The sequence below is a fragment of the Fonsecaea pedrosoi genome (assembly GCF_000835455.1).
Source record: "Fonsecaea pedrosoi CBS 271.37 unplaced genomic scaffold supercont1.2, whole genome shotgun sequence".
NCBI classification, from domain to species: Eukaryota; Fungi; Ascomycota; class Eurotiomycetes; order Chaetothyriales; family Herpotrichiellaceae; genus Fonsecaea; species Fonsecaea pedrosoi.
Window position 1 is genome coordinate 3,768,841 of NW_013550614.1, and position 25,641 is coordinate 3,794,481.

The 25,641-nt window shown below is 52.6% G+C and overlaps 9 protein-coding genes across 9 annotated transcripts; 4 read left to right on the forward strand and 5 right to left on the reverse strand.

Moving 5' to 3' along the window:
• Positions 1-795: 795 nt before the first annotated feature.
• Positions 796-3,011, reverse strand: Z517_03331 (uncharacterized protein; the record flags this gene model as incomplete). The annotated part of the gene is made up of 4 exons (XM_013432439.1): positions 796-1,725; positions 1,923-2,212; positions 2,276-2,633; positions 2,748-3,011. 4 exons carry the CDS (start codon positions 3,009-3,011, stop codon positions 796-798), a joined length of 1,842 nt encoding a protein of 613 aa, XP_013287893.1.
• Positions 3,012-4,299: 1,288 nt separating this feature from the next.
• On the reverse strand, positions 4,300-6,598 carry Z517_03332 (uncharacterized protein; the record flags this gene model as incomplete). Its single annotated transcript, XM_013432440.1, has 3 exons — positions 4,300-5,796; positions 5,906-6,237; positions 6,286-6,598. The coding sequence occupies 3 exons, from the start codon at positions 6,596-6,598 to the stop codon at positions 4,300-4,302; spliced, it is 2,142 nt and encodes a 713-aa protein (XP_013287894.1).
• A 635-nt stretch (positions 6,599-7,233) lies between these two features.
• On the reverse strand, positions 7,234-9,306 carry Z517_03333 (uncharacterized protein; the record flags this gene model as incomplete). Its single annotated transcript, XM_013432441.1, has 3 exons — positions 7,234-8,009; positions 8,086-8,291; positions 8,351-9,306. The coding sequence occupies 3 exons, from the start codon at positions 9,304-9,306 to the stop codon at positions 7,234-7,236; spliced, it is 1,938 nt and encodes a 645-aa protein (XP_013287895.1).
• Positions 9,307-10,015: 709 nt separating this feature from the next.
• Z517_03334 (uncharacterized protein) lies at positions 10,016-10,722 on the forward strand (the record flags this gene model as incomplete). The annotated part of the gene is made up of 2 exons (XM_013432442.1): positions 10,016-10,414; positions 10,486-10,722. The coding sequence occupies 2 exons, from the start codon at positions 10,016-10,018 to the stop codon at positions 10,720-10,722; spliced, it is 636 nt and encodes a 211-aa protein (XP_013287896.1).
• Positions 10,723-11,160: 438 nt separating this feature from the next.
• Positions 11,161-12,787, forward strand: Z517_03335 (uncharacterized protein; the record flags this gene model as incomplete). Its single annotated transcript, XM_013432443.1, has 2 exons — positions 11,161-11,793; positions 11,861-12,787. 2 exons carry the CDS (start codon positions 11,161-11,163, stop codon positions 12,785-12,787), a joined length of 1,560 nt encoding a protein of 519 aa, XP_013287897.1.
• Positions 12,788-13,305: 518 nt separating this feature from the next.
• Z517_03336 (ubiquitin-conjugating enzyme E2 2) lies at positions 13,306-13,896 on the reverse strand (the record flags this gene model as incomplete). The annotated part of the gene is made up of 3 exons (XM_013432444.1): positions 13,306-13,654; positions 13,713-13,777; positions 13,855-13,896. 3 exons carry the CDS (start codon positions 13,894-13,896, stop codon positions 13,306-13,308), a joined length of 456 nt encoding a protein of 151 aa, XP_013287898.1.
• Positions 13,897-14,585: 689 nt separating this feature from the next.
• On the forward strand, positions 14,586-15,971 carry Z517_03337 (uncharacterized protein; the record flags this gene model as incomplete). Its single annotated transcript, XM_013432445.1, has 2 exons — positions 14,586-15,710; positions 15,771-15,971. The coding sequence occupies 2 exons, from the start codon at positions 14,586-14,588 to the stop codon at positions 15,969-15,971; spliced, it is 1,326 nt and encodes a 441-aa protein (XP_013287899.1).
• Positions 15,972-21,738: 5,767 nt separating this feature from the next.
• Z517_03338 (uncharacterized protein) lies at positions 21,739-23,680 on the forward strand (the record flags this gene model as incomplete). The annotated part of the gene is made up of 2 exons (XM_013432446.1): positions 21,739-21,773; positions 21,838-23,680. 2 exons carry the CDS (start codon positions 21,739-21,741, stop codon positions 23,678-23,680), a joined length of 1,878 nt encoding a protein of 625 aa, XP_013287900.1.
• A 252-nt stretch (positions 23,681-23,932) lies between these two features.
• Z517_03339 (uncharacterized protein) lies at positions 23,933-25,133 on the reverse strand (the record flags this gene model as incomplete). The annotated part of the gene is made up of 3 exons (XM_013432447.1): positions 23,933-24,772; positions 24,907-24,916; positions 24,973-25,133. 3 exons carry the CDS (start codon positions 25,131-25,133, stop codon positions 23,933-23,935), a joined length of 1,011 nt encoding a protein of 336 aa, XP_013287901.1.
• Positions 25,134-25,641: the final 508 nt, after the last annotated feature.

A 25,641-nucleotide genomic window follows, 5' to 3' on the forward strand; every position in this document is an offset into this window, starting at 1 on the left:
CAGCATTGGTGTGGTGCCTTGACATCCCAAGGCCTTAATAAGCATTTCCCAAACTGTCCAAGGAGAGGCTTGTTCAATAACTAGCGAGACACGCCCTTGGGCAGTCCAAGAGCGCCCAATCCCGACGAGGAGATCGCTGAAGTGGCGGTATTATCAATCATGAAGCGAAGTGGCTTTTAGCGATGATGCCCAAGAGTGGTTGAAGACTCTTGGTCTGCAAAGAAAGCCAATATCACGCCACGGATATGTCGGCCCCATCCAATGTCTTCTGCTTGTTCAAACAAGGCCAAAGTTGGGGAGGGCATATCTCATAGGTCGGTCCACAGAGCAGCTTGCTATCGTTATCCTGCAAGCCCGCGGGACGAGAACGCCTCCTTTTCACAGTAATGGGTTAGTCCATAAGGATAGTTTTGCCTTCCTTCGGTAGCGGGTGCCTAGAGAAATACCTCGTCCTTAGCGGAGGGGTCGGTCCAGGTGTCAAGTAGGCACATCCAATCAGGTTCGTAGACGGAGGGTATACATACTCACTACTCTCTAGCGCTCAAGTCACTCTGGCGAAGGTCAACAGTAGTCATGATTTGGCTGAACATGTCGCCAATCTCGGCAGAGCAGATAAGGATACCTGCCGTGCGGTTCATGGCACGGGCAATATCGCACCTGGTAAAGTAGGCGAAATATGCGGTATGAGTTCCAGACTGCCGATGGACTCAAAGGCGAGAGCCTCGTCCATTCCGGATGCTTGTGGGTGTGCCCTTTCCTGCCCAGCTATCTTTGAGATATGTGGCAGTGGTAATGCTACTCAATGAGTTCCTTCCAGATACCCTCAAGATTGGGCCAAATGCAATCATCGGTTGTCGGCTCAGGACTCTCGACACATTCAACTTCCTCAATCATAGATGGCTGCATCCTCCCTCGCAGGCCTTCAAATAGCGCCAGCTCCAGATTCCTTCGGCTGCGTCTGCTCAACCTCAACGCAACACGACTTAAGCGGGAGACCAGCCTCGTCAGTCCTCTCCAACCCACTTGCTTGTCCTCCATTTTCAAATTCTCGTCGCTCACGCAAATCCAAACAAGCAGTGAAGACAATGCATCCAGACTTTTACTCAACTCCGAACCGTTGCGTTGCACCTTCTCCGCCACGCTCTTCATGTACCCATCTGTCTCTACTGGCTCATGCCTATACCTCCAAAGTGTGGCGTGGATGTAGAACAAACAAACTAATCCCGTTGCATTCTGCTGTTCCACAGCCGCAGATGTCGACTTTTGCTTGCTACGGTCTGATTCTGTTGGAGTGTAGTCTGGGTTGAGGATCCACTGGAGTGCCGAGCTAAAAGTGTCCGATACTGATCGACACCTTGCTGAAGCGTATGCGGACCGCGACTCGGTTGATGGATCGGCCAAGAACTGACTCCTCGCAATACTAAGCTCTCGAAACTCTTTCGTAACTGACAGAAATTCCGTAATACATGCAGAGAAGTAGAGACTCGGGGGCAGATCAAGGGGATCACAAAACTCCTGCACCTCTTCAATAGGTTGTCTGGCAGTTGGTGATGTTCTGTTGAATGCGGTATGCTTTGTAGCAACGTCTCGCCGGCAATTGAGAAGGAAGGTGCCGAAGTGGCGATCCGTACAAGGAAATGTCTCAGTACCAATCGCTCGGTGAATACCTGGCTCGAATCTTCCATCGGGAGTGCAATACCATGTCAGCAAGATGCCATGATCGAACTGCAGGAGAGAAGGGCCCCTTACGAGCATATTTGCCCTATTAGGAGCGGGCTGAGATTATCCAGGCCGCCACAAATTTTGACCATCTGTCTAGCAGCCGAGATATGAATTCTGAAACCCTCGATATTCCCTGCACAGGCCTGTAAGGCATATATATATTTTAGAGTACGCCCCACTTGCGGGAGGGGGTTACTCACCTCTATTGCCGACAAGATCAAAGCCGCTTGAATGGAACTCTCCAAGGCCGAGGATTGCGGGTGCCCCAGCTGCTCGATGACGAGCGCCATCCCCTTGATCTTATGCGTCAACGCCCGTCTCTCATAGTGGACATTTCCCCCCAAGAAATTCGACCAAACATAACTGGAGAACGACCGGGTCAGCTCCATAACGGCCTCGTCATGGACGAATTGATGCGCCACTTGTCGTAAGTAGCATAGAGTGGCTATCGGGACACAAGTATGGCCCACTTTTGTCGTCGTATTGTAAACTGGATGTGCGGAGTATGTTATGACTTGCCCCTAGTGAGTATGTGGAAGGGTGGAATGCTTACGACAATGGAGAAGCTCGCGCTCGGCGCTTGTGCAGATGAAAGACTGCAAGGCGAAACAAGCCCCTTCTCCTGGATCGACGACAGCTACCGAATTCGCTGCTGCCTTTGGGCTTTGGATTGCGCCTTCCGAACCTGGAGACAGCGGCTCTGATTTCAAGCCACGACTGTCATCCTCGTTGGAATCCTCCAAGCCTTCACAGCAACGATCGTGAGTCGATTGTTCTGGGGTATAAGCATCACGGTGAACCCGTCTTCGAGACCGGCGACAGGTGAGGCTGTTGAGACAGCATTGTCTAGCCAGTTCTAGATCATGTCGACAACCCCTAAGGCTGAGTGGCGGTGGCTTTCTGCTGCGTTCCTGCGGGGAGTGAGACTTGCGTTAGGGTAACTCTCGAGGTACCAGAACATGGTAAAGGATCATCATACACCAGGCAGATAGTAAGAAGCTGGATCTATTCAACGCGTAACTCACTTGGTTCTTGCACGCCACATCAAGAGAAGAAGGCTCGTCCGTTTTCAAGATTCGTCCACTCGACAGCGTGCCTTGCCACGTCCAGATCGACATGCCACTGATGCGAAGTCGATCCTTTGTCGACTCTCTCCGCTTCAAGTGCATTCTCCTGGCAGCATGGCTATTGATCGCCGACTTTCGTTCGAAGTGAGACGATGGACGGAGAGAGCTGAAATCCACGAGAAAAACAAACGCGTGCGAGTCGAACTCGGGTGGACTGTCCATGTCTCAGAGCCTTTTTTCAAGTCACCAGGTCCGGCAGAGAGGGATACAGGACGGCAGAGCTCTGGAGAGACGGCACGACTATTAAACATATTCGAGGGGACGCGCGAGGAGCTCACGGCTTTCGCCTGATTAGCAGATTCATCTCAGGAACGGGCACCAGGAAGTTCTAGGGCTCCACAAGATCGCAAGAGATCGACAGGCTGGCTGTCATTACTAAGAAGTTCTGGCCTCGTCTATGGCTGCTTCATCGCTTCATTTGTAGTCGTTCTAACCGGTCCTTGTTGTTTGCGCCATGCGAACTGTGTCTTGCAGAGCAGTCACTCCATGCCACATGGGATCCCCGGACCAATCATGGAACAATAATCAGCGCCAAGTGTTGCCAAGATTTCCATCTTGGGACTAGTGCAGGGACCTCTTTGGGTAAAGCGTGGGTACCCCATTCCGACCGTGTTGTTGGGCGTGACCCGGTCAGGAATGGCGGGAGGGGGGATATGTCGGCCTGCTGCCTTCAGAGACACTGCGGCGTATCCGTCTACTGGTATTATACTCGTCCGTACCCAGACTACTCAGCTCAAATGTATCGACCTCGGCCGGTTTTGACACCATTCAACCAGGGACCGGTCACCCAGTTCTTTGGAAGGCGCCAGTAATCAAGGTGAAGGGCCTCACTCATCATCGAGACACATAGGCCAAGCCTGGACTATATAGATACGTGTAACATACTACCTCTCTACGGGATTTCCACCATCTAAACATAACCGGCGACGAAGCTACCCGCGAAGACGGATTAATGGTTCCTCAGAGTCTGGCCCGACGTAGCTTGCCGGCATGGCTGCCGGGTATATTGAACTATGACTGAATTTCCAGGCTAACATGACAGGATCTGCAACTCATCTCTAGTGCTGGCACTATCACACCAACATCCTCTCTATTGCGCCAGGGAGGGTGAATTGAACACTGCAATGTATACATTCGCTCCTCCTTGTCAACACGCCCGATATTCTGATGAGATATTCATTACTGTTTGATTGATATATATGATATGTGAACTAAAGTCTCCTACATCTCCTGCCTTCTCACATGGTTTAGCAACTCCACTGAGACATCTTCGATGGAGTCTGTCTGTTCATGCCCTGCACCTGCACAGTATACATACACTCATGCCAACGACTTTCCATGGTCGGTCGAACTTGGCCGCAGCTCTTCGTGAGGCTTGTGAGCATGCAAAGCACCTAACATATTTTTGCGCGACTGCAAACTCCAGTCCCGTCTCCAGACAACTACCAAATCACGGTGTCAGGATGTTGGCCGCAACCTCCACAGCCCTGGCCGACTTCTCGACCCACTGCTGCGCCAGTGTCAGGTTACCGCCGTCAACCGCCTCTGTAACCCCGGGCCATTCAACCGGGGCATAGCCCGTGTCCAGACCCGGCGCGAACACGACATGCTTGTAGAACTCCCTGGTGGGCAGACCGCCCTGGGAGACGAACCCGCGGCTAAAGTCCCTCAACTTGGCGTTTGCCAGCTTGACATCGGCGTCGGTGGAGGCGGTCTGGACGAAAGAGGTGAATGCCTGAGCTGACGCGTTGAAGGCTGAGATGGCGGCTTCGAGGGGCGAGAGGTCAACGCTGGAAGTGGCGTTCTCCGACTCGACGAGATCGGCCAGTTCGTCCAGGTACAGAGTCATTTGCACGCCGTAGTTCTCGACGTCGAATGGGATGATGTCCTCGTTGGCGAGATGGTAGACCAGCAGGGACAGGTGTTGCCCAACAGCCTTGTGCGTGAGGAATTCCGGATCACCAAACGTGGTCATCCAGTGGAAGCTGTCGTAGTTGGAGTGATAATGGTAGATGGGATCATTGGCCCCACCGCCGCATCCCGTATCCAGCGAAGCAATGCCATTGTGCACGAACGCCGTATAGTCGCTGCCGGAACCGAGTACCCCCACTTCGCCTTCGCTCAAGCCGTACCAGACGTCGTAGTATGTCAGGTTGTTGAAGCCGTGGTAGGGGTAGACGACCTTCTTCATGGTCTCGGTCGCGATCTTGTGCAGTTCGGGAGTGGCGGACAGTTCTGGGTTGGGTCCGGAAGTGGCCCCATCGAGGTTGAGATACGCCACCGCCGAGTCCTTGAGCCAGGGGATGTACTCCTCGACCCATTCAGTCGACCCGAGCAGGCCGTACTCCTCTGCGTCCCAGGAGGCAAAGACGATCGTGCGCTTGGGCTTCCAGCCGGTCTTCAAGAGCGCCCCGAACGCTTTGGCCATCTCTATCAAGACGGCAGAGCCGGAGTTGGGGTCGGACGCACCGCCCACGATCCAGGCATCACGGTGGTTTCCGAGGATGATGACCTCGTCCTCATTAGTGCCGTTGATGATTCCGATACTGTCCCAGATCCAAGTGATCTCGTCACGCATGACGTTGGACATGGAAATAGTGGTCCCTGGAGCCGGTCCGCTCGAATAGGTCGCATTGAGCTTGCCGATCCAGTTGGTGCGGTTGATCGTCTGGCCGTCTGGACCGTGTCCATCGAGAGCTTGGATGAGAGGCTGTGCATCTTTCCACGAGATCGGCAGAGACGGTATCTGAGGCGTCACCACAGACCTGTCCGACCTTGGCGAGTCAAATTTCGACGGGTAGCCTGGTGTTTCGGGATCACCTGGGTACGTGGAGAGAAATTCGACACTGCCACGTTGTACTGAGGTAGGGTTTCTCGCTGGTCCATCTGGATATGCTGCATAGCCATTCGCCTCGGTAACGTTCCCATCATCTGCGGTGTCTGTGAACTGTAAACGTGTCAATTCCTCGCTTTGTCATGTCGAATGGCATTGCAATAATCCAGCCGAGTAGTAGTTTTCCATACGCTGCAAAGGGTCAAGGGGACATGTAACTTACGATAATGCACCCAACCATGCCATTATCCTGCGCGTTCTTCACCTTGAGCCCGCGGAATGGACCGCCATAGCGCGCGAGTGCAATTTTACCTTCGAGCTGCACGCCCAATGCCTTTAGGCGTTCAAAGTCCACTTTTTGGCCGCGTCCGACGTAGACGTACTCGGCCTCAGCGTCGCCAGTGAAGGAGTAGCCATGGAAAGTAGGCACTCTGTTGGGGTAAGACGTCGTCTCATCCTCTGCCAATACCTCCTCCTCAAGTAATGGAGAGAAAGTCGAACCGTTGGCGTAGGATACGGTCAATGAATGTGACACCGGGTAGTTCAGGTAGACGTCTACTTTCACTCAGTCTTGTTTTCTCGCAAAGGAGCCCGAGGGCGTACAGTATGATACCAAGCCCGCCGTGAAGCCGTACTCATTCCAGCGATCGGCCGTCCATTGGGCCATTGATTGATTGGTACCGGCCACATGAAGACCATGAGTATAATAGTAGCTCCAACTCTCAATGGTGGTGTTGTCAAATGAATTGAGCAAGATGGCTTCATTCTGGTCTAGAACGGGAGGAAACACTGTCTCCTGCCTCTTTGAAAGAGCAACATGCGGGTCAAACACCTGAGAACGGAGGTGTTCTCGCCCGCAAGCAAGCACGGCGATCGAACGAAGAGCGAGTAGAGCGAGAAGCCTGTTGAGCAGCATTTCGGATGTCTAGATTCCGGTCCGACGAGTGAATACATATCTGCTGTATGAGCAGGGAGAATCCTGCTCTTTATCACTCGAGCGCAGTGGATCATGGTCGACCTTTTCCGCAAGAACCGCAACACAACTCCATCCCTCAGATCGTGCTCCCGTGGCTCCTTCCTATCGAAGCATGGGAGAATGACAATTGCCAAGCTGCTAGAGGTGACCGGCATGAGTTGTGAGAGGCAGCAAACAAGGGCTTGGAGGTACAAATGCAACACAAGCAGGGGTTTTGATAAAGCTACTTGTCGACGATCATCTTGGCTTTTCATAATATACGGAACCCCGCATTCTGTCCCGAGCGTCATTGGAAGCCGTTGAATGTGGAATTATCTGTGCCAAGGACGGGGAGGAGCTCGTATTCGCCCATCTGAGTGGCTGCCATGGGTTTCCGCTGGGATTGAACGGCAAAGGAAGATCTCGTGGTCGACATCTGCGGGTTGAATGACGGAAGAAGCACGACATGACACCCTCTCCTTCGTACCTCGGTTTATCCATCGCGTGGAATGATGTGTGAGTGAGGTCATCCATCAGCGTGTCTCGAGGTAGACAGAGGTATACACTGATATCAACTGAACAGACTCGATGTTCCGTCAGGAGTCCCCACGGTCCATCTTGGATTCCTTGAATGCGCGAAAGATCTTTTGTTCTCCTTCCTTGACCACTGGAATATGCTGCCCTGTCCGAACCCACGTCCCGACACCGATACCTTCATATGCCAGGCGCATGAGCTGGAATTTGCCGTCTAGAACCCACTGTAAGCTCTTGTCCACAGCATCGTTGACCGACTTGTATTGGCGGCGACGACGGAAGAATTCGACCACAGCCTCCAGAACAATGCTGGCAATAATGATGAGTGTCCCCAACCCCACGATAAGACTTAGGCCGAGCACCGAGAAGTTCGCGTACAAGCCCGTGTTTCGTATCATCTGTGCAGAGCAGAGAGCTCGACCTTCCGAGTCCGAGGGGCCTTGCACGATCATCCCATCTGTAACGTCGGAAGGCCCCGTGGCATACTCCACGACGCTGTGCTGGAGCCGAGCCAGCGCCATCGCAAATAGATTCGACATCTCGAGCATCCACTGATTATTTGGGAGGCCTGCGCTGATGATATCCGACACCTTTTCCGACGCACGCAGAGCCAGACCGCCCCGTCCAGAAGTGGTGTAGAACATGGACGAGTATTGCAACACTTGCTGGACACGTAGCGCTGTGGCCAGCTGACGCGACGTAGTCCATGGTAAATCCAATGCTCCCGCTTGAAGAGTCGTCCATCCGTGAAGAGCCGTGCAGTTTGGAGGGGTAGTATTCGGGTCGCAAAGCTGATGCTGGTCCACGCAGGCCGCAAAGTGGACAAATTCGTCGTAATCTACTCGAAGCACCAAGAATTAGCTGCTGAAGCGCTCGGGCATGAGCGTAGAGCAAGGGAGGGAGAAGGCACTGACCATTCGCTTTGTAGTACACTTCCGTTCCCGATGATGTTTCAACCTTGATTTGCTTCGTTGCTTGAAAGAAGGGATCAGCTACAGGCTTGGTGTATGCGACATTATTAGCTGACAACATGAAGAGAGTGATGTCTGCGTCTGTCTGAGCCAGATCAGGATCTGGAAACCAAGACTGGTTGGGTGCCCCGGCCTCGTTCACCTGTTGTCTTGGTTACATACAGTCAGCTTGCCTCGAGCTGCGCACTATCCAGCGGCGTAAACTTACAAGAGTGAGTATAAAAGTCCACCTAGAGTAGAGAAAACTTCATAGTATGTCCATGTGTAATTGCCACTACTCAGAGGCCCAAAATCGTAATTGTAATAGATGATACTTGTGCCAGGGATTTTGTTTGGAAGTATCCTGTCGGAAGCATTCAAGGGCGCGCAAGTGGTGACTCGTCGATAATTGATGCGATCCTTTTCCCGACTATTGATCCCCAGCATCGAATGGGAGTCGATATAGCCCGTGTCCAGCTTCAAGGCAGCCGTGTCGCCCGGAAGGCACATTCCGCCCTTGAATGGACAAGTAGTATTCTGATCCTCGGACCATTTAATTTGTTGATGCACATAAGTATTACAGGTAGTTGACCGTGTCGAGGCTCCGTAGCATTCGCGGGCGTAGTTGGATGCAATCTGACTCTCGTTCTGGGACTTCTCCAGATACGAGCTCATCGGCGCTTGCGCATCGAAGTTCCATTGTCCGCAGCTAGAGCCCAAGACCAGCAACTCGTCGCCTGCCGCTTTGGTCACTTGGGAAGAGAGCACCCCAGCGCCAGCGAACAACCCGAACGAGAAGAGGGGGACGAGGGACAGAAGCCAGGAGCGTTTCAAGAAGGGCCATAGGCGGGAACCATCGAGGGTTTTTAATTGACCCTTTTTTGGCTTCCAATTGAATGGAAGGAGGAGCAATTCGTATGCAGCGCCAGCGGATGTCCCGCTATTCCGCAGGATCACCTGGTGCTGCTTCTTGAGCCCGTCATATGTCTTGGTGCAACTCAGCTGGTGAAGAGTGAAACTGACAAGAACCCAGAATTGCGATCCAACCAAGGTGATGAACACACCGAGGAATGCGACCAAGAAAGCTCCATGAGAGCTGGACAGAGTCAATGTCCCTCCAGTGATGGGGCCCTTGGAGTAGTTGACCCATGATCCAGTATAGATGTGGCCGGGATCAGAAGACATTGCTTTCAGCAATTGGCAGTATTGGACTTGTATGGATAAAGGGTATCAGGACTCGGTCCTCATACTGTACTTACCACTTAGCCATCAATTGCCTGAGCGCTATGCGCCAGCTCAGCTTTATTTGCATTGATGTTTTCGAAAAAGCGACGCAATCTCCCCGTGAGGCTGAGAGACAGACTCAAACGCCACAGCTCGCCAAAATTGAAATTGTGGCAGTTATAGACCAAGCCCAGCCTTACCCCTGAAAGTGTCTCGATGTGCCTAGAGCAAACGCCACCTGCTCGACGCTCGTATTCCTCAACCATATTCCCCTTCAAGGTCCAATAATGTGACCGAAGCTGTCACAATGTCTCAAATAGGGCCGCAGAAAACGACTGTGCAGGGGACGAGGTAGGACACCATCAGACTCTCCGCCGTCTCGGGTCCTTCCAAGCCATCACATCCTGCAAGGTCCAGAAACAAATAGCCTCGTATCTCAGCCACCATCGACACAAATTGAGGGCTCGTGTGACCTTAGAGGCACGCCAGCTATTTTTGCCGTTCAGCGCTGTACTATACCATGAACATAAAAGGCTCGCAGCATGTCCCTCCTACGTTTGGTTTGTAGCCACTCCTACACGAACCTTCTTCGAGCCCACCTGCAGAGAAATAGTCAGTTTGTCCGTTGCGGCCTTACCGGGAACACCCAACCAACAGCAAGTTGTGAGCAATGGCCAAGCACCTCCTCCTCCTCCTCCTCCTTGCCTATGGCTTATCAACCGTACTTGCTCAAGACACATCCGTCGACTATTGTCAAGCTCTGGTCGACGTGCTCTCACTGTGCGAAGCTGAAACCAGCAACTTCTCACTGCTCCCCGCGACTTCGCAGGCCTCTTGTCTCTGCACCACCCAGCTCTCAACGCTGACATGGGGTCCCGAGGAGTTCGACGGCCTGGCGTCCTCATGTGCATCGCAGTATGCCACCATCGACACTGAAATAGCAAGCGACGCCAGTGCGCTGGAAGGGTTCTGCACCTTGTTTGGAGCCGATGCCCAAATCACTTCTTCATTGTCCGCAGCATCGGCGACGACTTCGGCAACACCAGGGAGCAGTATTCAAGGAAATCCAGTGAGTTCTTCCCGCGTAAACCCCGCTGGTCTCTTCTCTGTACAGCCAGTTAACAAATCGCAACTCTTCAGCTCACCGATCCTGGGCTCTCCACCGAGGCTGGCACGACTGCAACTCCTGCCACAGAGACACCCTCGACAACCCCTGCCCCTTCAGTGTCTTATTCTGTGGTCACTGTAGGCGGGGCGACCCCAGGTGCCAATCCCAATTCCAACCCTGCAGCGAGACTGGACCATAAAGGCAGTGAGCAGCTGACTGGTGGACTTCTGGTTGGTCTCCTAGGTTACTTGGGGTATTTGTTTGCGTAAAGAGATATCAGCCACGTTCCTTCTTGGACTTCCAGTAATAAACGTCTCGGGCAGTATATGTATCTGATATCTTGTCATGATTAGAGAGGGAACAATGTCACGTATCATAAATTATTGTTGTGTTAAGCTTGCCTAGCCAACTAGCAGAGCCTGGGCACGGAGAAAAGTTGGGCTCGGCTTCAGCCTCGCGGTGCCTCCGCCCAGGCTTCATGGCTCTCCCCGTGGCTGCCCCCCACCTTCACGTGAATCCGTGCCTTGTCTCTCTCCGTTATCGCTTATCTGCCCAGGTGTCGGGCTCCATTATTGATCATCCAACCTCCCCCCGCCTCCAGACCTGCCGTCCTTCATTCCCTCCCTTCAAGGTCCTCATTTCTTCAGGCACGAGATCAGAAACTCGCGCTCTCTCCTATCACATCCATTATATCTACCATTGTCAAAATGGGCAACTCCCAGAGCTCGTCTAATGTCAATGAGCCCGCGGTCGAGAAGATCCTCGTGCAACAACTCCAATCACTCCGCACACGCGATAAGCTCTCTCAGGTCGAAGCCGATCACGACTATATCCAAATCACGGCCGAGAAGGGCATCCCGCACTCGTACACGACCGATCCTTCCCTCGACGTCAAAGCCACGTTAGAATGGGAGAGGGAACTGCTCTCCTCGCCGAAAAACCGCCTCGCATTGAACGCCCTGCTCTCCAACGACATCCGCTCCGTGATCAGCAACAAAGTCGCAACTCTTTCTGACACACAAACGTTCAATGTCAAGATCCCTTTCGAGGGTTCGCCCGTGACAAACCAGCGGTCCTCGGGACGATGTTGGCTGTTCGCCACGACAAACGTGTTGCGAGTACCCATTATGAAGAAACACAACTTGAAAGAGTTTGAATTGAGCCAGTCGTATTTGTTCTTCTGGGACAAGATGGAGAAGGCCAATTGGTTCCTGGAACAGATGATAGATACAGCCGACAAGGACCTGGGAGATCGAGAGGTGCAGGAGTTGTTGGGGGCGCCTGTTAATGATGGTGGCCAGTGGGATATGGCGAGTAACTTGGTGGAGAAGTATGGACTGGTAAGGCGATACCTGCGGCCATGCTCGTACTGGAACTTCGATTACTGACGTTTTTTGTGGCATTCAGGTTCCGCAGAAGTTGTACCCCGACAGCTACAACGCCATGAACTCCTCGGCCATGGGGTCGATTCTGACGACGAAACTGCGCGAAGACGGTCTTGCTCTCCGTGCTCTTGTCCACAACGGAGTCTCGTCCAATACCCGACGGTCATCCTCGTTGCTGCTAGCAAAAGCAAAGATGATGCGTGAAATCCACTGCATCCTGACGCTCATGCTCGGGCCACCTCCCAAACCTGATGAGAAATTCACCTGGGAGTTCTACGACAAGGACGAAAAGTACCATAAATTAGCCATGACGCCGCTCGAGCTGGCCAAATCTCTGTCCACTCCGAGCGTGGTCCGAAGCTTGGGTGGCGCTGAAGTCTCTCGCATGTTCAGCCTGGTCAACGACCCTCGAAACAAGTACATGTCCCATCTCACCGTTTCCCGCCTGGGCAACGTCGTTGGGGGACGCCCGATCACCTACGTCAACGTCGACATGGCCACGATGAAGAGAGCCGCGGTTGCCATGCTCCGAGCCGGTATCCCCGTCTTCTTTGGCAGCGACGTGGGCAAGTTCTCCAATTCTCAGAGCGGCATCATGGATCCAGAACTGTACGACTACGGCCTAGCATTCAACATCTCGCTCAACCTGTCCAAGTCTCAGCGCCTCAAGGTCCGCGAGTCCGCCATGACGCACGCCATGGTCTTGACGGGCGTCCAGATGGAAGACGACGGCAAGGGCCGCGAGAAGAGCGTGAGATGGCGCGTCATGAATTCCTGGGGCGAAAGCGCCGGCGACAAAGGATACTTTGTCATGACCGACAAATGGATGGACGAGTTCGTGTACCAGGTCGTGGTCGATCCGGGATTCGTCGCCAAGGAGGTTCGCGACGTGTTGAAAGCCGAGCCGACCGTGCTGCCCTTGTGGGATCCTATGGGAGCGTTGGCGTGAATAATTTACAGATAAGGAGGAGGAATGGGGTTGATGGAGTATATTCCAAATGATAGACACGAGTATCAACGGATGTATCATGAAGCGTGTGAACATATTCGTGCGGTCGAATTTTTGATGCCAATCCCGAACCGATTGAGATAACCAGGAGGTGAACCATTATGATTGGTATCTTGGAGCTATCTGATCAAGGTCAACCCATTTCTGACAAAACTGTGGCCCACTGTCGGCGAAAGCTTCGAGAACAAAGAGCCGGGGAGCTGCTCTTGCCTGACCGCTCAGCCTGAGACCCTGAGGGGGATATCTGTCGCAGAAACTCCTTCGCTAATCTCCAGGCATGCAAATGTTGAAGTGACAATGTGATGTTCCATATCCAAGGAATCGCTTATCCCGAGAAAAATCCCCTTTGGAAAAAAAGAAATGCTCGATAATGACTTGACGCCAGCCCACCCGTTTGTAGATGCAGTCGCTGAAAACACAGGCCGTTCGAAAATCTCTTGAAGTCGCTTTCAATGGCCTCAATCCTCCCAGCTCTTTTCTACCGTCTCTCTCACTCTCTTGGTATATTCCTTTCGGTTATCTTTATAGAGATTGCTCGCTTCCACGTTGGCGGGGGAGCTTGTGTTGGGGTCGTTCAATAGACTCTGAATCGATGTCAGGATTGCAGCCACGTCGTATGTTGGAGACCACCGATTCTGTAGGATATCCAAGCACAGTTCGCCGGTGCCATACACGTTGGGATGGAACATCTGTGAAACGAACTTCACCCCCGGCGGCTTATTTGGGTAGGCTTCTTCGAATTGCATGACTAGTCTGAACGTGCCGTCTTCGAAGGGAGTGTCTGCAGGACCGATGATCACGGCATTCCTGAACTTCGGTCAGAAGTCGTTCTGAGGTGGGTTGAATACGGAGGGGTAGGATTTACCAAGTCATGACGTTATCGGCGATAGGGGAGGCAGAGACACCGGCAGGAGGATCTGTTTGCATTCGCTACGAGGGCCGTGGGTTAGCACTCATGGTAAAGCCAGCGTCAAGTCAAACCTGGTAATCTAATATAGGCGGCGTACCTTGAAGTCCCGCATCAAACGGCGTCGTGCGGAGGTGGACATGGTGGATTTTTTTGATGTTGAGGTTTGGTAGACGAAGAGAGGGTCGATAGAGACTTGGTCCTCGATGTAGATGAGTGTACAACTCGGTGTGTAAAGGGGACAGGGCGATCAGAAGGAACGCACGCGAGGTCGAGAGATAGAAGAGCAGCGAAGGCGGAGTGGCGCCCGAGTACGAGGCAGTGGATTGCCCATCATCTGGTTCACTTTTCCAGAAGGGACGATGAACACTCCACCCTAGCGAAAGGGGGAAGTGGCACCAGTGGCTGTACTCCGGAGTAGACCCTCTATCTCTTTCACGTGACTACCTGCCTGGAACCTCCCAAATTGTTCCGAAATTCCTCCATCAAGCCGAGGATATTCTTCCGCGCAAAGGTCGGATTCCGCACTTCAGCGAGCTGGGGGAAAGACCGAAGGCCAAGTTTGCCTTCCAGTCAATGCCAGTCGACTATGAAAGAAGCTCCTCGCACTCCCCTGTGATCTTAACTGATTAGTAGAGTGTCTCTACCTCAGGCTTAAGTGATTTTGTCAAATACTTGGTCGGTACGCTACATCTCTCTCGCTCCTGGTAATCCTCCTCATCCCCGCTCGCGCAAGCCTTGACATGTGCAGTTGATCGCAAAATTTCTACTCGTGTCACTGTGTTCGAACTTACATCAAACCTGGATTCTCAGCGCCCCGACACCGTCGTGATGCCCTCCTTCACCTCCGCTGCCCGCATGGCTTCTCGCGCATCCCCCGCCAGCGCTGGCGCCCGCCTCTCGCAAATGCGCAGCCATATGAGCTCCAAGGCGACCTCCCCAGTGGCTCGCAACAAAGAGATCGGCGAAGCATACATTCTATCTGCCTCGCGCACGCCGACAGCCAAGTTTAACGGAAGCTTTATGAGCATGTCCGCGCCGCAACTCGGCGCCGTAGCCATCAAGTCTGCCATTGAAAAGTCAAAAGTTCCTATTTCCAAGATTACAGATGTATATATGGGCAATGTACTTGCAGCGGGCATCGGTCAAGCACCTGCCAGACAGGCCTCTATGTTCGCCGGTCTACCATCCACAGTTGAAGCTGTAACCATCAACAAGGTCTGCGCTTCGGGGATGAAAGCAGTTGTTATTGCGGCGCAGAACATCCAGCTCGGCTTGGCGGAGGCACAAGTTGCAGGCGGTATGGAAAGCATGTCTCGAGTTCCCTACTATCTGCCGAGAGCAGCGCAGAACCCGGCGTTTGGAAACATGCAATTGAAGGACGGTCTTATCGAAGATGGGCTCTGGGATGTGTACAACCAGTTTCACATGGGGAACTGCGCCGAGAATACGGCCCAAAAGTTCAATATCACTCGGGAAATGCAGGATGAATATGCCATCCAAAGCTTTGAACGGGCACAAAAGGCCTGGGCGGAGGGCAAGTTCAAAGACGAAGTTGTCCCTGTCACGGTCAAGGGGAAGAAGGGAGACACTATTGTCTCCGAAGATGAGGGTTACAACAACTTGAAGAAGGACAAAGTTCCCACTTTGAAACCGGCATTTGTAAAGGATCCTACGAAGGGAACAGTGACGGCAGCGAACTCGTCAACATTCAATGATGGTGCTAGTGCGTTGGTACTGGGCAATAAGGAAATTGCACGAGAATATGGCAAGGGAAGCCGTGTCCTCGCGCGAATTGTCAGTTCAGCCGATGCAGCCATCGATCCAGTGGACTTCCCTATCGCGCCTTCAAAGGCTGTACCTATCGCGCTAGAAAGGGCTGGGTTGACCAAGGATGACATTGCCATCTGGGAATTTAACGAGGCCTTTGCAGCAGTCATCAAGGCAAATGAACAGGTAAGTCGTCTATATTTCGAAACTACGTCTCGTCAAGGTCTCTGACTAACCTCTGCACAGATCCTGGGACTGCAGAATGCCAAGGTGAATTTGTTGGGCGGTGCTATCTCGATCGGCCACGCCCTAGGCAGTTCGGGCGCGCGTATCTTGACAACATTGCTGCATCAGCTGAAGCCTGGCGAGTACGGATGTGCTGCCATTTGCAACGGAGGAGGTGCAGCGACCGCCATAATTGTGCAACGAATCGAGAATGTGGACTAGATTGGGCGCTATATGGCATGAATATTGGATGCGGAACGCGCAAAAATATAAGACAGAGCAAGGAGCCGATTCCTACGAGAATGGGTGACAGCTGGAAGTGAACCTATCTCGCCTCAAACTGGGGGTTTATCTAGTGGAAAGAGGTATCCTGCTGTTGCAGGCATAGCGCCGGCGTTGTATAGTACCATTACCATGAAACATTCAAAACGTTGTCGCTCTAGCGACTGTCGCATCTATCTGGGCCAAAAAAAAATTTCATGACTGGAGAAATCTTGTCCAGTTTGCTAGTCGGGAATTGATCTGAATAACAAGGACCCCTGCTGAACTGAATAGAATAGGATATATACTACCTACTGAGGTACTCTCAAATGACAGGAGAAGGACGGGGTAGAGGTAGAGGCAAAGACAGACATTGCGGGTAGATGGATTGTTTAGTTCAGCGCAAAAATGTTTAGCAATTTTCTTTTTGCTATGTATATGTGTATGTAACCTTTTACATGGAGTGGTGGATGGTTTGGCTTGGTTGGTTGGTGTGTTCGCCTCGCTCTCTTGAAATTCCATGGTCCTCATCACCACGCTGCCCCTGTGTATACAGGCGTGCGTGGGATCGAAGATTCTCCTGCTGCCACTGACGAACTCGACCGACCGACCAACCGAAACTCTGGCCGTGGTGTAACATAAAGAAGCAGATAAGCGCCTGCTGCTGAGCGGCGGAGGATTTTTGTTGTGGCTGCTTTCTCCCCCCTCCCCTCCACCCATGTAGCTGAAAATACCAGGGGAGGGCAGGGCTGTGGGAGAGTTGATAGAGAGCTGAACCTCGACGGGGGCAAGCAAAGCCCAAAATAAAACAAACGGAACTGACTGTCTCAGATATTCCCCGAATTCCAGACCCGGGGGATCTGAAACCAAAAAACAACAACTTCGTGAGCCGGGTATAAGTCAAGATCAAAAACAAGTCATCTCGGTTGGTATGTGGTGTGATGTTGAGTGGTGGAGAAATAAACCCTTGAGAAAAGACCGCCATATATCCTCAAGGGGTTGGGTGTCATATTGTTTCGTCAAAAAATCATCGCCGCTCTGGAATCTCGAAAAAAAAAAAAAAAGTCAGAAAAGGAGTTGCTCGCATATTACCGCCCATAAACCGTTGAATCCTTGTCGTAATGCCCACCACCAGTTCATGTTGCAACCGAGCTGACAACCTGCATTCTCTTCAAGGATTTCTTTCGAAGGACTTTCGTATTATTCTTCCCCGGTACAGTTATGATCCCCATCACGTTTTCCGTCTCTTGCCCTCTGCGATGATCTGAAGGGCTTGGTTTTCGCAAGGTCTGATCTGTGCTCGAACGCGGTGTAGAACCAGTGCCCCCATGGGAAGGAATGTCATGCAAGTCCGTTCTGGTCGACCAATATTCCGTTGGGTAGTGCGACCGGGGAACCTGGGTGTCGTAGACGATTCCACTAGGGCCGATGCTAGAGACAGAACCCCGAGATAGGTGCGTACTCGATGCTGCTGGGGAGTTTGTGTTGCTATCTGGGCCAGGACGGGAGACGTTAAATTGGGATTGGTTACCCTGTCGGTAGAAGGAACTGGAGCGTGGAGAGTGGATGCTGTTACGGCTCGCGCGGTAAGACGAAGGCGGCATCGAATACTGTGACTGCTTCGGTTCAAAAGGACGAGATGCCGTGGTTGGCGAGCTGCTCTGCCTGTGCTGTGTCTGAGGCGGCGCCACTGGGTGAGAGGAAAGGGGACGGTCGTGTTGTGAAGCAAGAGATGTCCTCGCAGGCTGAGGGCGTGGAACTGGGACAGTAAGGGACGTTGCGTCTTGTGAAATGGCAGGACTAGGCTGTGGTTTCTGTCCCTCGGGGGATTCATTATCGAGAGTATTCAAAGCCGAATGGAAAGACGAGTGTGCGGATATCATCGGCCCGTTCGCTGTACAAATCATAGACTGATGGGGCGAGCGTTCCGATATTCTTGAGAGAGTCGCTTGAGATCTTTGCGTGACAGGGGAGATTGGAGCACGGTTGCTGAACGAGCGGGAAAAGTTTGTGTGCCTGTTTGGTCCCAACGGTGATGGCGACGGCGATGGAGAAGGAATTGTTACCTCCCACGTTCTTGTGGTAGGTCCCTCTTTGTCTTTGCACCTTTCGGGTGTCTGAACGGGAGTAGCATTGAGGAGTTCCCTTCTGCCGGTAATGGTGGCTCTAGATGTAGGTCGAGTGATTATCGAAGCAGTCTCCACCTGAGACATGTGGTCTTGCCGGGACTGTGATCTGTCCATGATAGTGTTCCACCACTCGAAGGGACTTTTTCTACCCGTCATGGCAGACTCATTATCTGCCAGCATCCCAAAATGTCTCATACCGAACTTGGAGCCTGTCAAGGACAGATGCTGAGATGTAGGGACAAGGCGTCCCCGTCTCAAGGTGACGCGGCGAAGAGGCCCGGTGAGGTTGTCCACCTCCCTCCGTTGCTTCGCCCGTCGACGCAAAAGCCACCATCGGAACGCAACGCCAATGATGACCAACAAAAGTGTCGAACCGAGAACGATTATGACGATGTAGACCCAGACAGGTAAACCAGTGTCATCGAGAAGAGTCTTCATGAAGAAGGATGGTGTGCCGCAACAAGGACAGGGAACATCGGGTCACCTCGAGGGTGTGGTAAACCGCTCACTGCAGAGAGCGCGTTCCCAGCGACAGTGTTAGGAATAGGGTGATGTACCGAGTACTTGGTGACTAATTCATCGACACCTGGTAGGATGAACAGCTTAAAAGGACGTCGAGATGTTTGAGGTGTAGCTGGTAAGAGACTTGATGAGGCACAGCCTGGATCTTCGAGACGCTTGGACGTAGACAAGCGAAGAAAAAAAACTGCCGGTATCGGTGTAAAACAGTCTTCGAGACTATTTGCGGATTGTCGCCGTGATGATCAAGGATACGCCTGTCAGAGGTGAAGAGAACTTGGAATGTGACTGGAGAGTTATAGAATTGAAACCTCTCCTTCAACAGGGGAGAACTGGGTAGTCAAAGAGGGACAAGAATTCGAATATCGGGGGTTGGAGAAAAGAATTCCGGCTGCAGCGGGGGGCAAGAACGAGAACAAGAACAAGAACAAGAACCAGCAGGTGAAAGTAACGAGAGGTATGGAGCGCAGGATTGAAGGAGATAGTAAGGTTCCGGGTGATGAATGAAGAGAGGCAGCAAAAAAGTGTATGCAGTGCTGCAGGGAAGATGCCTGGACCAATGACGATAATGACAACCCGACTCGCATGGGAGATCGCTCAATGGGAGCGAGAAGCAGGTGGATAATGGGATCCAGAAGTTTGCCTTTGGCCTCTTAACCAGGCTTCCCGCTTCTGACAGGATGGTGGAAGTACGAGGGAGCTTCTAACGGCCTTGAATGGATTGACATCCTTACCACTGATGGGGAGTCTAGCTCACGACTGCCAGCCCTAATGCTTTGACCATGCCATGAGCCATGGGGGCCAGGGTCCTCATGTAAATGAAAGGAACATAGCGTCATTGTCGAAGGTGGATTTTGCCAATCTAGACAGGTCAATTTGAGAATGAGCCACATGATGCAGGCCCGGAGAAGAAGCGAAAGAAAGCGAGAGCGAGGGCGGGACGAGAAATCTCGATTACCACGCACACAATCCCGCCTTTGCGACAAAGTGGGTTGTAGTGCGGATGATGACAATGCAGATAGCCGGTCAACGAAAGAACATGTCAGGCATGTCTTAGGTATCGTCGATGAACGCAAATAAAGCAAAACGATGAATCAAGAACTTTGAAACACACGAAAGAGCGAGAAGCGATAGGGATCGACTGACCTTTGCGAAAGGGCCACTAGGGGGCCCCAGCCAAAGCCAACAGGAACAAGGCAGGATGCCTGCGCCATGCCAGGGGCTCAACGGAAGCTGGTGAAGTGATTGGATCCAGCCACGAACTCCTGGGCGAGCCACCCCTCATCCTGGCTCGAGATCGTCAGGAACAAGACGACACCATCGGCATGGTCGGATGCCTAAAGAGCGACCAATGTGGAGAGTCGGTGGATAGCCACTGGCACTTCGAAACAGACACAGCGGGCAGGAAAACCAAGGGAAGGGTGGCAGGTCGATGCCGACGAATTGGCAACTGGGCTCTGTGTTCTGTACTCGGTACGTACGAAGATGCTGCCGCCTCCCCCCTACTTCGTATCTTAGGCAGCCATCTTCAAGAAGTCGAAAGGACCGCATTTACAAGGCATGATTGGTGCACCTTTGTGACCACAATGCTGGCCTGATGCCTTTTTAATAAGCTGCGCTTGAGGCGTCGACCGTGGGCACGGGCGCGGCAGATCCCTCGTCGCTAAAAGTTGCCAGGGGTATGTCCTCGAGAGCATTGCGGGTGGCAGGCTAGATGGACTTCATCCATTCAGGTGACACCGAGGGCCGTGCTTGCATGGGCAATTGCTGCTCCACAAACTTGAAACGACTCCAGGTGCATGAGCTGGCAAGACCCAGAGGCTGGCAAAGCTAGCCGCGTCTGGGTATCGAAGTAGACAAGATTGATTTCTTGTCTGGGGATAGGTACCTCGTACTCGTCATTCAGGAAAGTCCGCTGGCACTTGTTCCTCCATTGTCCTTCTCTTGAGTGTTTTCTCCTCAGTCAAGTGCAGCTCACCGCACATGTCTAAGGTCCTTGTTTGTAGGAAATAGTCGGTCTGATACGATACGGGAGACGATCGTGTTTGGGGGCGAGATGAAATATAGCTAGGTACTCGTGCTCGTGGCCATAGTTAGTGTCTCCCGGCTAAGGCGCCCCGGAGAATAAGCCTGACTGTGCTCGTGTTCGTGGACTGCTTCTTGGTGTTCAATTTCGAAACGAGATTGATCAAGAGATACGCGGGGTGCCGGTCCGACACGAAGTGTTCCGCTGATAGCAAGATGCCACCCGTCTTGAAACGGAAGATCACAGAGAGAAGATACGCGGAGGCCTGCCGAGGCTGGTAGCATGCCTTAGGTGTTTGGTTCGCGAGGTGAACGGGTACATAATGAAGACACGTGAGACAATGGTCACGAGCCAGCGACAATCTTCAAATGGTAGCACGGCGATAACGATGTACGAAGTCCTTGTGAGACAGACAAGCACATACAGGGTATACCTGTACCAAGTAGAATGGGTTGGGGATAAGTCTGGTGCTTGGGCTTCCAATAGTGAGACTGTACCCCGTATCCTTGACTCTACTCGGTACTCACCAGTACCTCAGAGTCGACTTGTACGATATTCTTCTCGATTATCAAGTGCATACAAAGTCCTCGGTACCTGGAACAAATTCCGCCTCTCGAGTTGAATCTATCGGGCGCCTGTCATAGCAAAAGAAGAAAGCGGACCGATGAATGAATGGGGAGTTGTTCTCACAAACCTGATTCACCGAGGATTCACACCGCACCCCAAATAGTTCCCACTATGACCCTTCACCATCGCCTCAGCGGCGCAGGACAAAACATCATAAGAACTGAATTTTGATCGTCGCAGACTACACATCTGCATTGTACCAGCAACTTGGTACATCCACACCATCCTTCAAGATGACACGCCTACGGCTGCGGTGACACACCATTTCCTCTTACTTTCCAGTCCTGTTTTCTAGGCTGTCGGGAGCCGATCTTTTGTACTGCCAGCTCTACCCCCGCAATTTTTCGACGTTGACGTATTTTTTCCTTATTTCAAGTTGCAATATAAAAACAATACCCATTTGCGTTGAAACCGTCCGGCTTCCACCATGGGGAGACAGCCAGCTGTAATCTTTGTTGTCCGGTACGATTACCTTCCATACATGCTCTTCTGCTTTCAAGTACTCCTACTAACGCGGTTTCAATAGTCATGGAGCCCGTCTAGACCAGGCTGATAGGAACTGGGCTGCCACAGCCTCAGCACCATATGACCCTCCTCTATCCTACGGCGGTTGGATCCAGTGCCAGTCTCTCGGCTTGAGGATCAACAACGAACTGCATATTCTCGAAAAGCAATCGAAACCTCAAAGTGATGGCAAAGAAGACGGAGCAAACGAAACCCAACCTCGCAAGAGACGGAAGATCATTATCCATAGTTCGCCATATCTGCGATGTGTCCAGTCTTCTATTGCGATTGCCGCGGGCATGCAACATCCTCAAAACCACTCTCGACCACGCATGAAGTCTCGTCAAATCTCTACTCGCTCTAGTCTCTCGCCCATGGATGAGGTGGTGCAGGCTGCGGCTCCGGACTCGGGGGATGGTGATCAAGCATTTTTCGACCGCGCCGCTAGCAAAGACAAAGGGCACACAAACCGTCTTGGGTACAATACCTGCAAGCTGCGCATTGATGCATTCCTGGGGGAATGGCAAACCGCCAGCTACTTCGACGAGGGCTCCGCTCCTCCACCCTCTGCGGTTCTCGTTTCGCAAGCCAAAATGACATTACAAATCCCGCAAGAGGAGATTAAAGGTGCCGATCTCTCAGGCTCCCCAGCCTTCAATATGCCACCGATCGACACGGAAGAGGGAGAACCTGATGCCATATCTGTGCCGGTCCATGAAAAGACTGGCCTGCGGGCTATGGCAGCGGTTGGTCATTCACTCCCAAAACGGCCACGCAACATCTCATTTGGAACCGAGTTGGCAAACGGTGCTCGAATATTAAACAGGGCTCTCCAGGCGAGTATGGGTTATGGCCCTCCCATACCGAATTATGCAATTGGGCCCTCAGACAAAATTCCGCCGGGATTTGTGGCTCATGCGCGGGATTCGTGTGTCGAAATTGACGGTCAGTGGGACAGCCAGAGTGAGCCACTTGACTGGGGTGATGGTGGGCCTTTTGATGAGGACTGGGGCAAAATGCACCGGCGGTTCCGCAATGGTCTGCAGAAAATGATCGCATTCTACGAGAACCAAGCTGGCTCAGAAGCAGGGAATAGTGATGATCAGGATGACGACGAAGATCTCGTGATCATCCTGGTCACCCATCAAGCTGGCTGCAATGCTCTGATCAGATTGCTAACAGCTGCACCAGCATTGCGGGATGTGGGCCTGTCTTCCTTGTCTATGGCGGTGAGGAAAGAGACCCAGCAGGCACCCCCAGAACCTTCATCGCCGACTCGTCGAAGGGGCTCTCTCGATCTGACCATATCGGAGGACTACGACATGAAAATCATAGCCTCTACCGAACATCTCCGTGGCGCATCAAACCCATTGGGGTTGAACTCGCCTCGACTTGGAAAGTCGCCAGCATTTGCCAGTCGTCGGGCGGTGGGAGCCGATTCTCCAGAAGGATTCAGTCTGGGGGAGTCAATGGCGCCGCGCGGCTCTGTATCGATGATGCCTGCTAGAAGCATCAGTCAACGATCCCATGCTGCAGACACGATGGACTCCTCTGAACCTCCTACAGGTCTCTGGCGACGCGGAAGTCGGTATTCCCGCGATGAAACTGCAGAGTCGTCGAGTGATGCCTACGCAACACCCAATTCGCTGAGTGTTGGACGTTCAGAAAGTATACAAGAGGAGTTCCCGCTCTGGAACGGCAGCGGAACGAACAGTGAAGCGAGAGGCGATACCGAGAAATCGGACTCCTCCCTCTTCCCTGTTCGTAGTGCGAGTCAGGCGGGACTCTGGGGTGGTGAATCTTCGATCAGGAGAGAGAGAAGCCCTGGGAAGAGGCGGTGGACCGCAGTTGAGAGATCCCCCTGAAAATGGCAGATCACGAAGCATGAGTGGGATAAGACGTAGTAGACTCTTGGGCCGGCCTTCCTGGAATATCCGCGAACCAGATAATGTAATATGATAATGACACGTTGCTCGCTCAAGACAACGACGAGGAACTTGTTTTGGAATGTGATCATGACGCGTTTTACCCTTGTTTGACTCAAGACAGTTGTCAGCCTTACCTACTCTGCGATGTCCTCCCGGACAGTGCGATCCACGGTTGATCCACCACCGTGATCATGTCACTTTTTTGACAAATGCCGACATCTTCTCTGCGACGATCTCGAAGGCCTCCTCGGGCAAATAGTGACCATAGCCATCTCCCACGCCGTACCCTTCATAATCGACTCCATCTGCGATCCAGCCTTTCCATGTGCTTTCGACGTCAATGCGTGCCCCCAACTTCGCTTTACTAAACATGACGAGCAATGGCACGCCGACTTTCCTTCCTGCCTTCTGGTCCTCGTCTTGCTCCGTCGCCTCAGGAGCCGCACCCGCCGCGTAGTCGAGAGAGGAGTAGTAGATGACATCCTTGTCACTGAACAGGCCAGCGTACACGTCGAGGGCGTCGTGAGACGAGATTCTGTCCAGCGCTTTCGGGTTAGGGCCCGAGATGCGTGTGTGCGCTTCCCTTGCCCATCTGCCGCCGCCGTACGCAGAGATCATCTCTGTCGCCAGGTCGGCGTTGGCCAGGAGTGGCCAGTGAAAGTACCCCTGGCATATGGCCGGGTCAGAGAAGGCGGTCCACTGTTCCTTGGTCGGGATTATATCGAGCAGGATCGTGCCGGGGATCGTCAGATTCAAGTCCTTGTACAGCGCGGGTGAGGATTGGTTTGGGTGGGAAAAGTCGACTGAAAGACGGTGACTGATGCGTGCGCCGCGATCGTGACCGCCTAGAACGACGCGTCTTGGAGAAGATGCCGTTCTGGTCTTGAAGACGTCTGCGAGGGCCTCCAGCAAGGCGGTGCCTACAGCGCGCTTTGTATTCGATGCCGGATCCCGGATGGGCGTCGAAGTGCCATAGCCTGGAAGTTCGGGAACGAACAAAGAGAACTTGCCTTGAAGGAGAGGGACGACCTGTTGTATTGGTATTGGTTAGCCTGTTAAAGCGAGGGTGGTGTTGCACTATGAGGGTAACACCCTGCCTGCTAAAGGAAGACTGCATATTGCATGCATGTCCGCAAGGCTGGGACAAGTGGGGGAAAACCGACATGACGCCACCTAGGTTACAAACAGGTCAGCCTCGCCTAATAGTCATGGTTGGAAGGATCACTCACTCATAAGCAGATTGAGGATAACCATGGATTAGAGTCAGTATAGGAGAGTCGGGACCCAGGTCGGAGGTATAACTATGGACCTCTGAGCCCGAAGACGTCTTGGTGACATTGTGGGTGAGTTTGAGCGAGGAGTAAAGCGACTGTGTCTTTGCTGCGGCCATAAGGATCTGGCTGTCTGTAATCAAATGAAACAGGATCTGGAAGGAAGATAGAAACTCAAAGTCTATTCTCCTCCTGCTTGGAGACTTCTTATATGTATCTCACCTTGTCCGCTGGGATGACTTGATCCGAGCAGATTCTGTATTATTCTTGCTATATAACAATTACTAAACTCGATTGCTCGGTACTTAATAAGGCAACTCACAAGCAAGGTGGAGGATTGACTCGGGAAAATGACCTACAAGCATTCTCGTGCACCTCAGACAGGGGAGCACGGGAGCCAGTCACGTCAGTTCAGAGGCCGACAGGGGGGGAAGAGTAGGCGCACTAGCCGCCGCATCGGGGGTAAAGGATCGTAACTCTAAGGGGGCGCGCGTCAACGAGACAAAGCCGAGAAACAGGGAGAAAACAGGGTGTCGCTGCAGGCACGCCTGGCACTTTGCATCTGCACCGCGCGTGTATGCCTGACACCTCGACGACTCCCAAAACGGAGACCTCCAAAAAGTATCC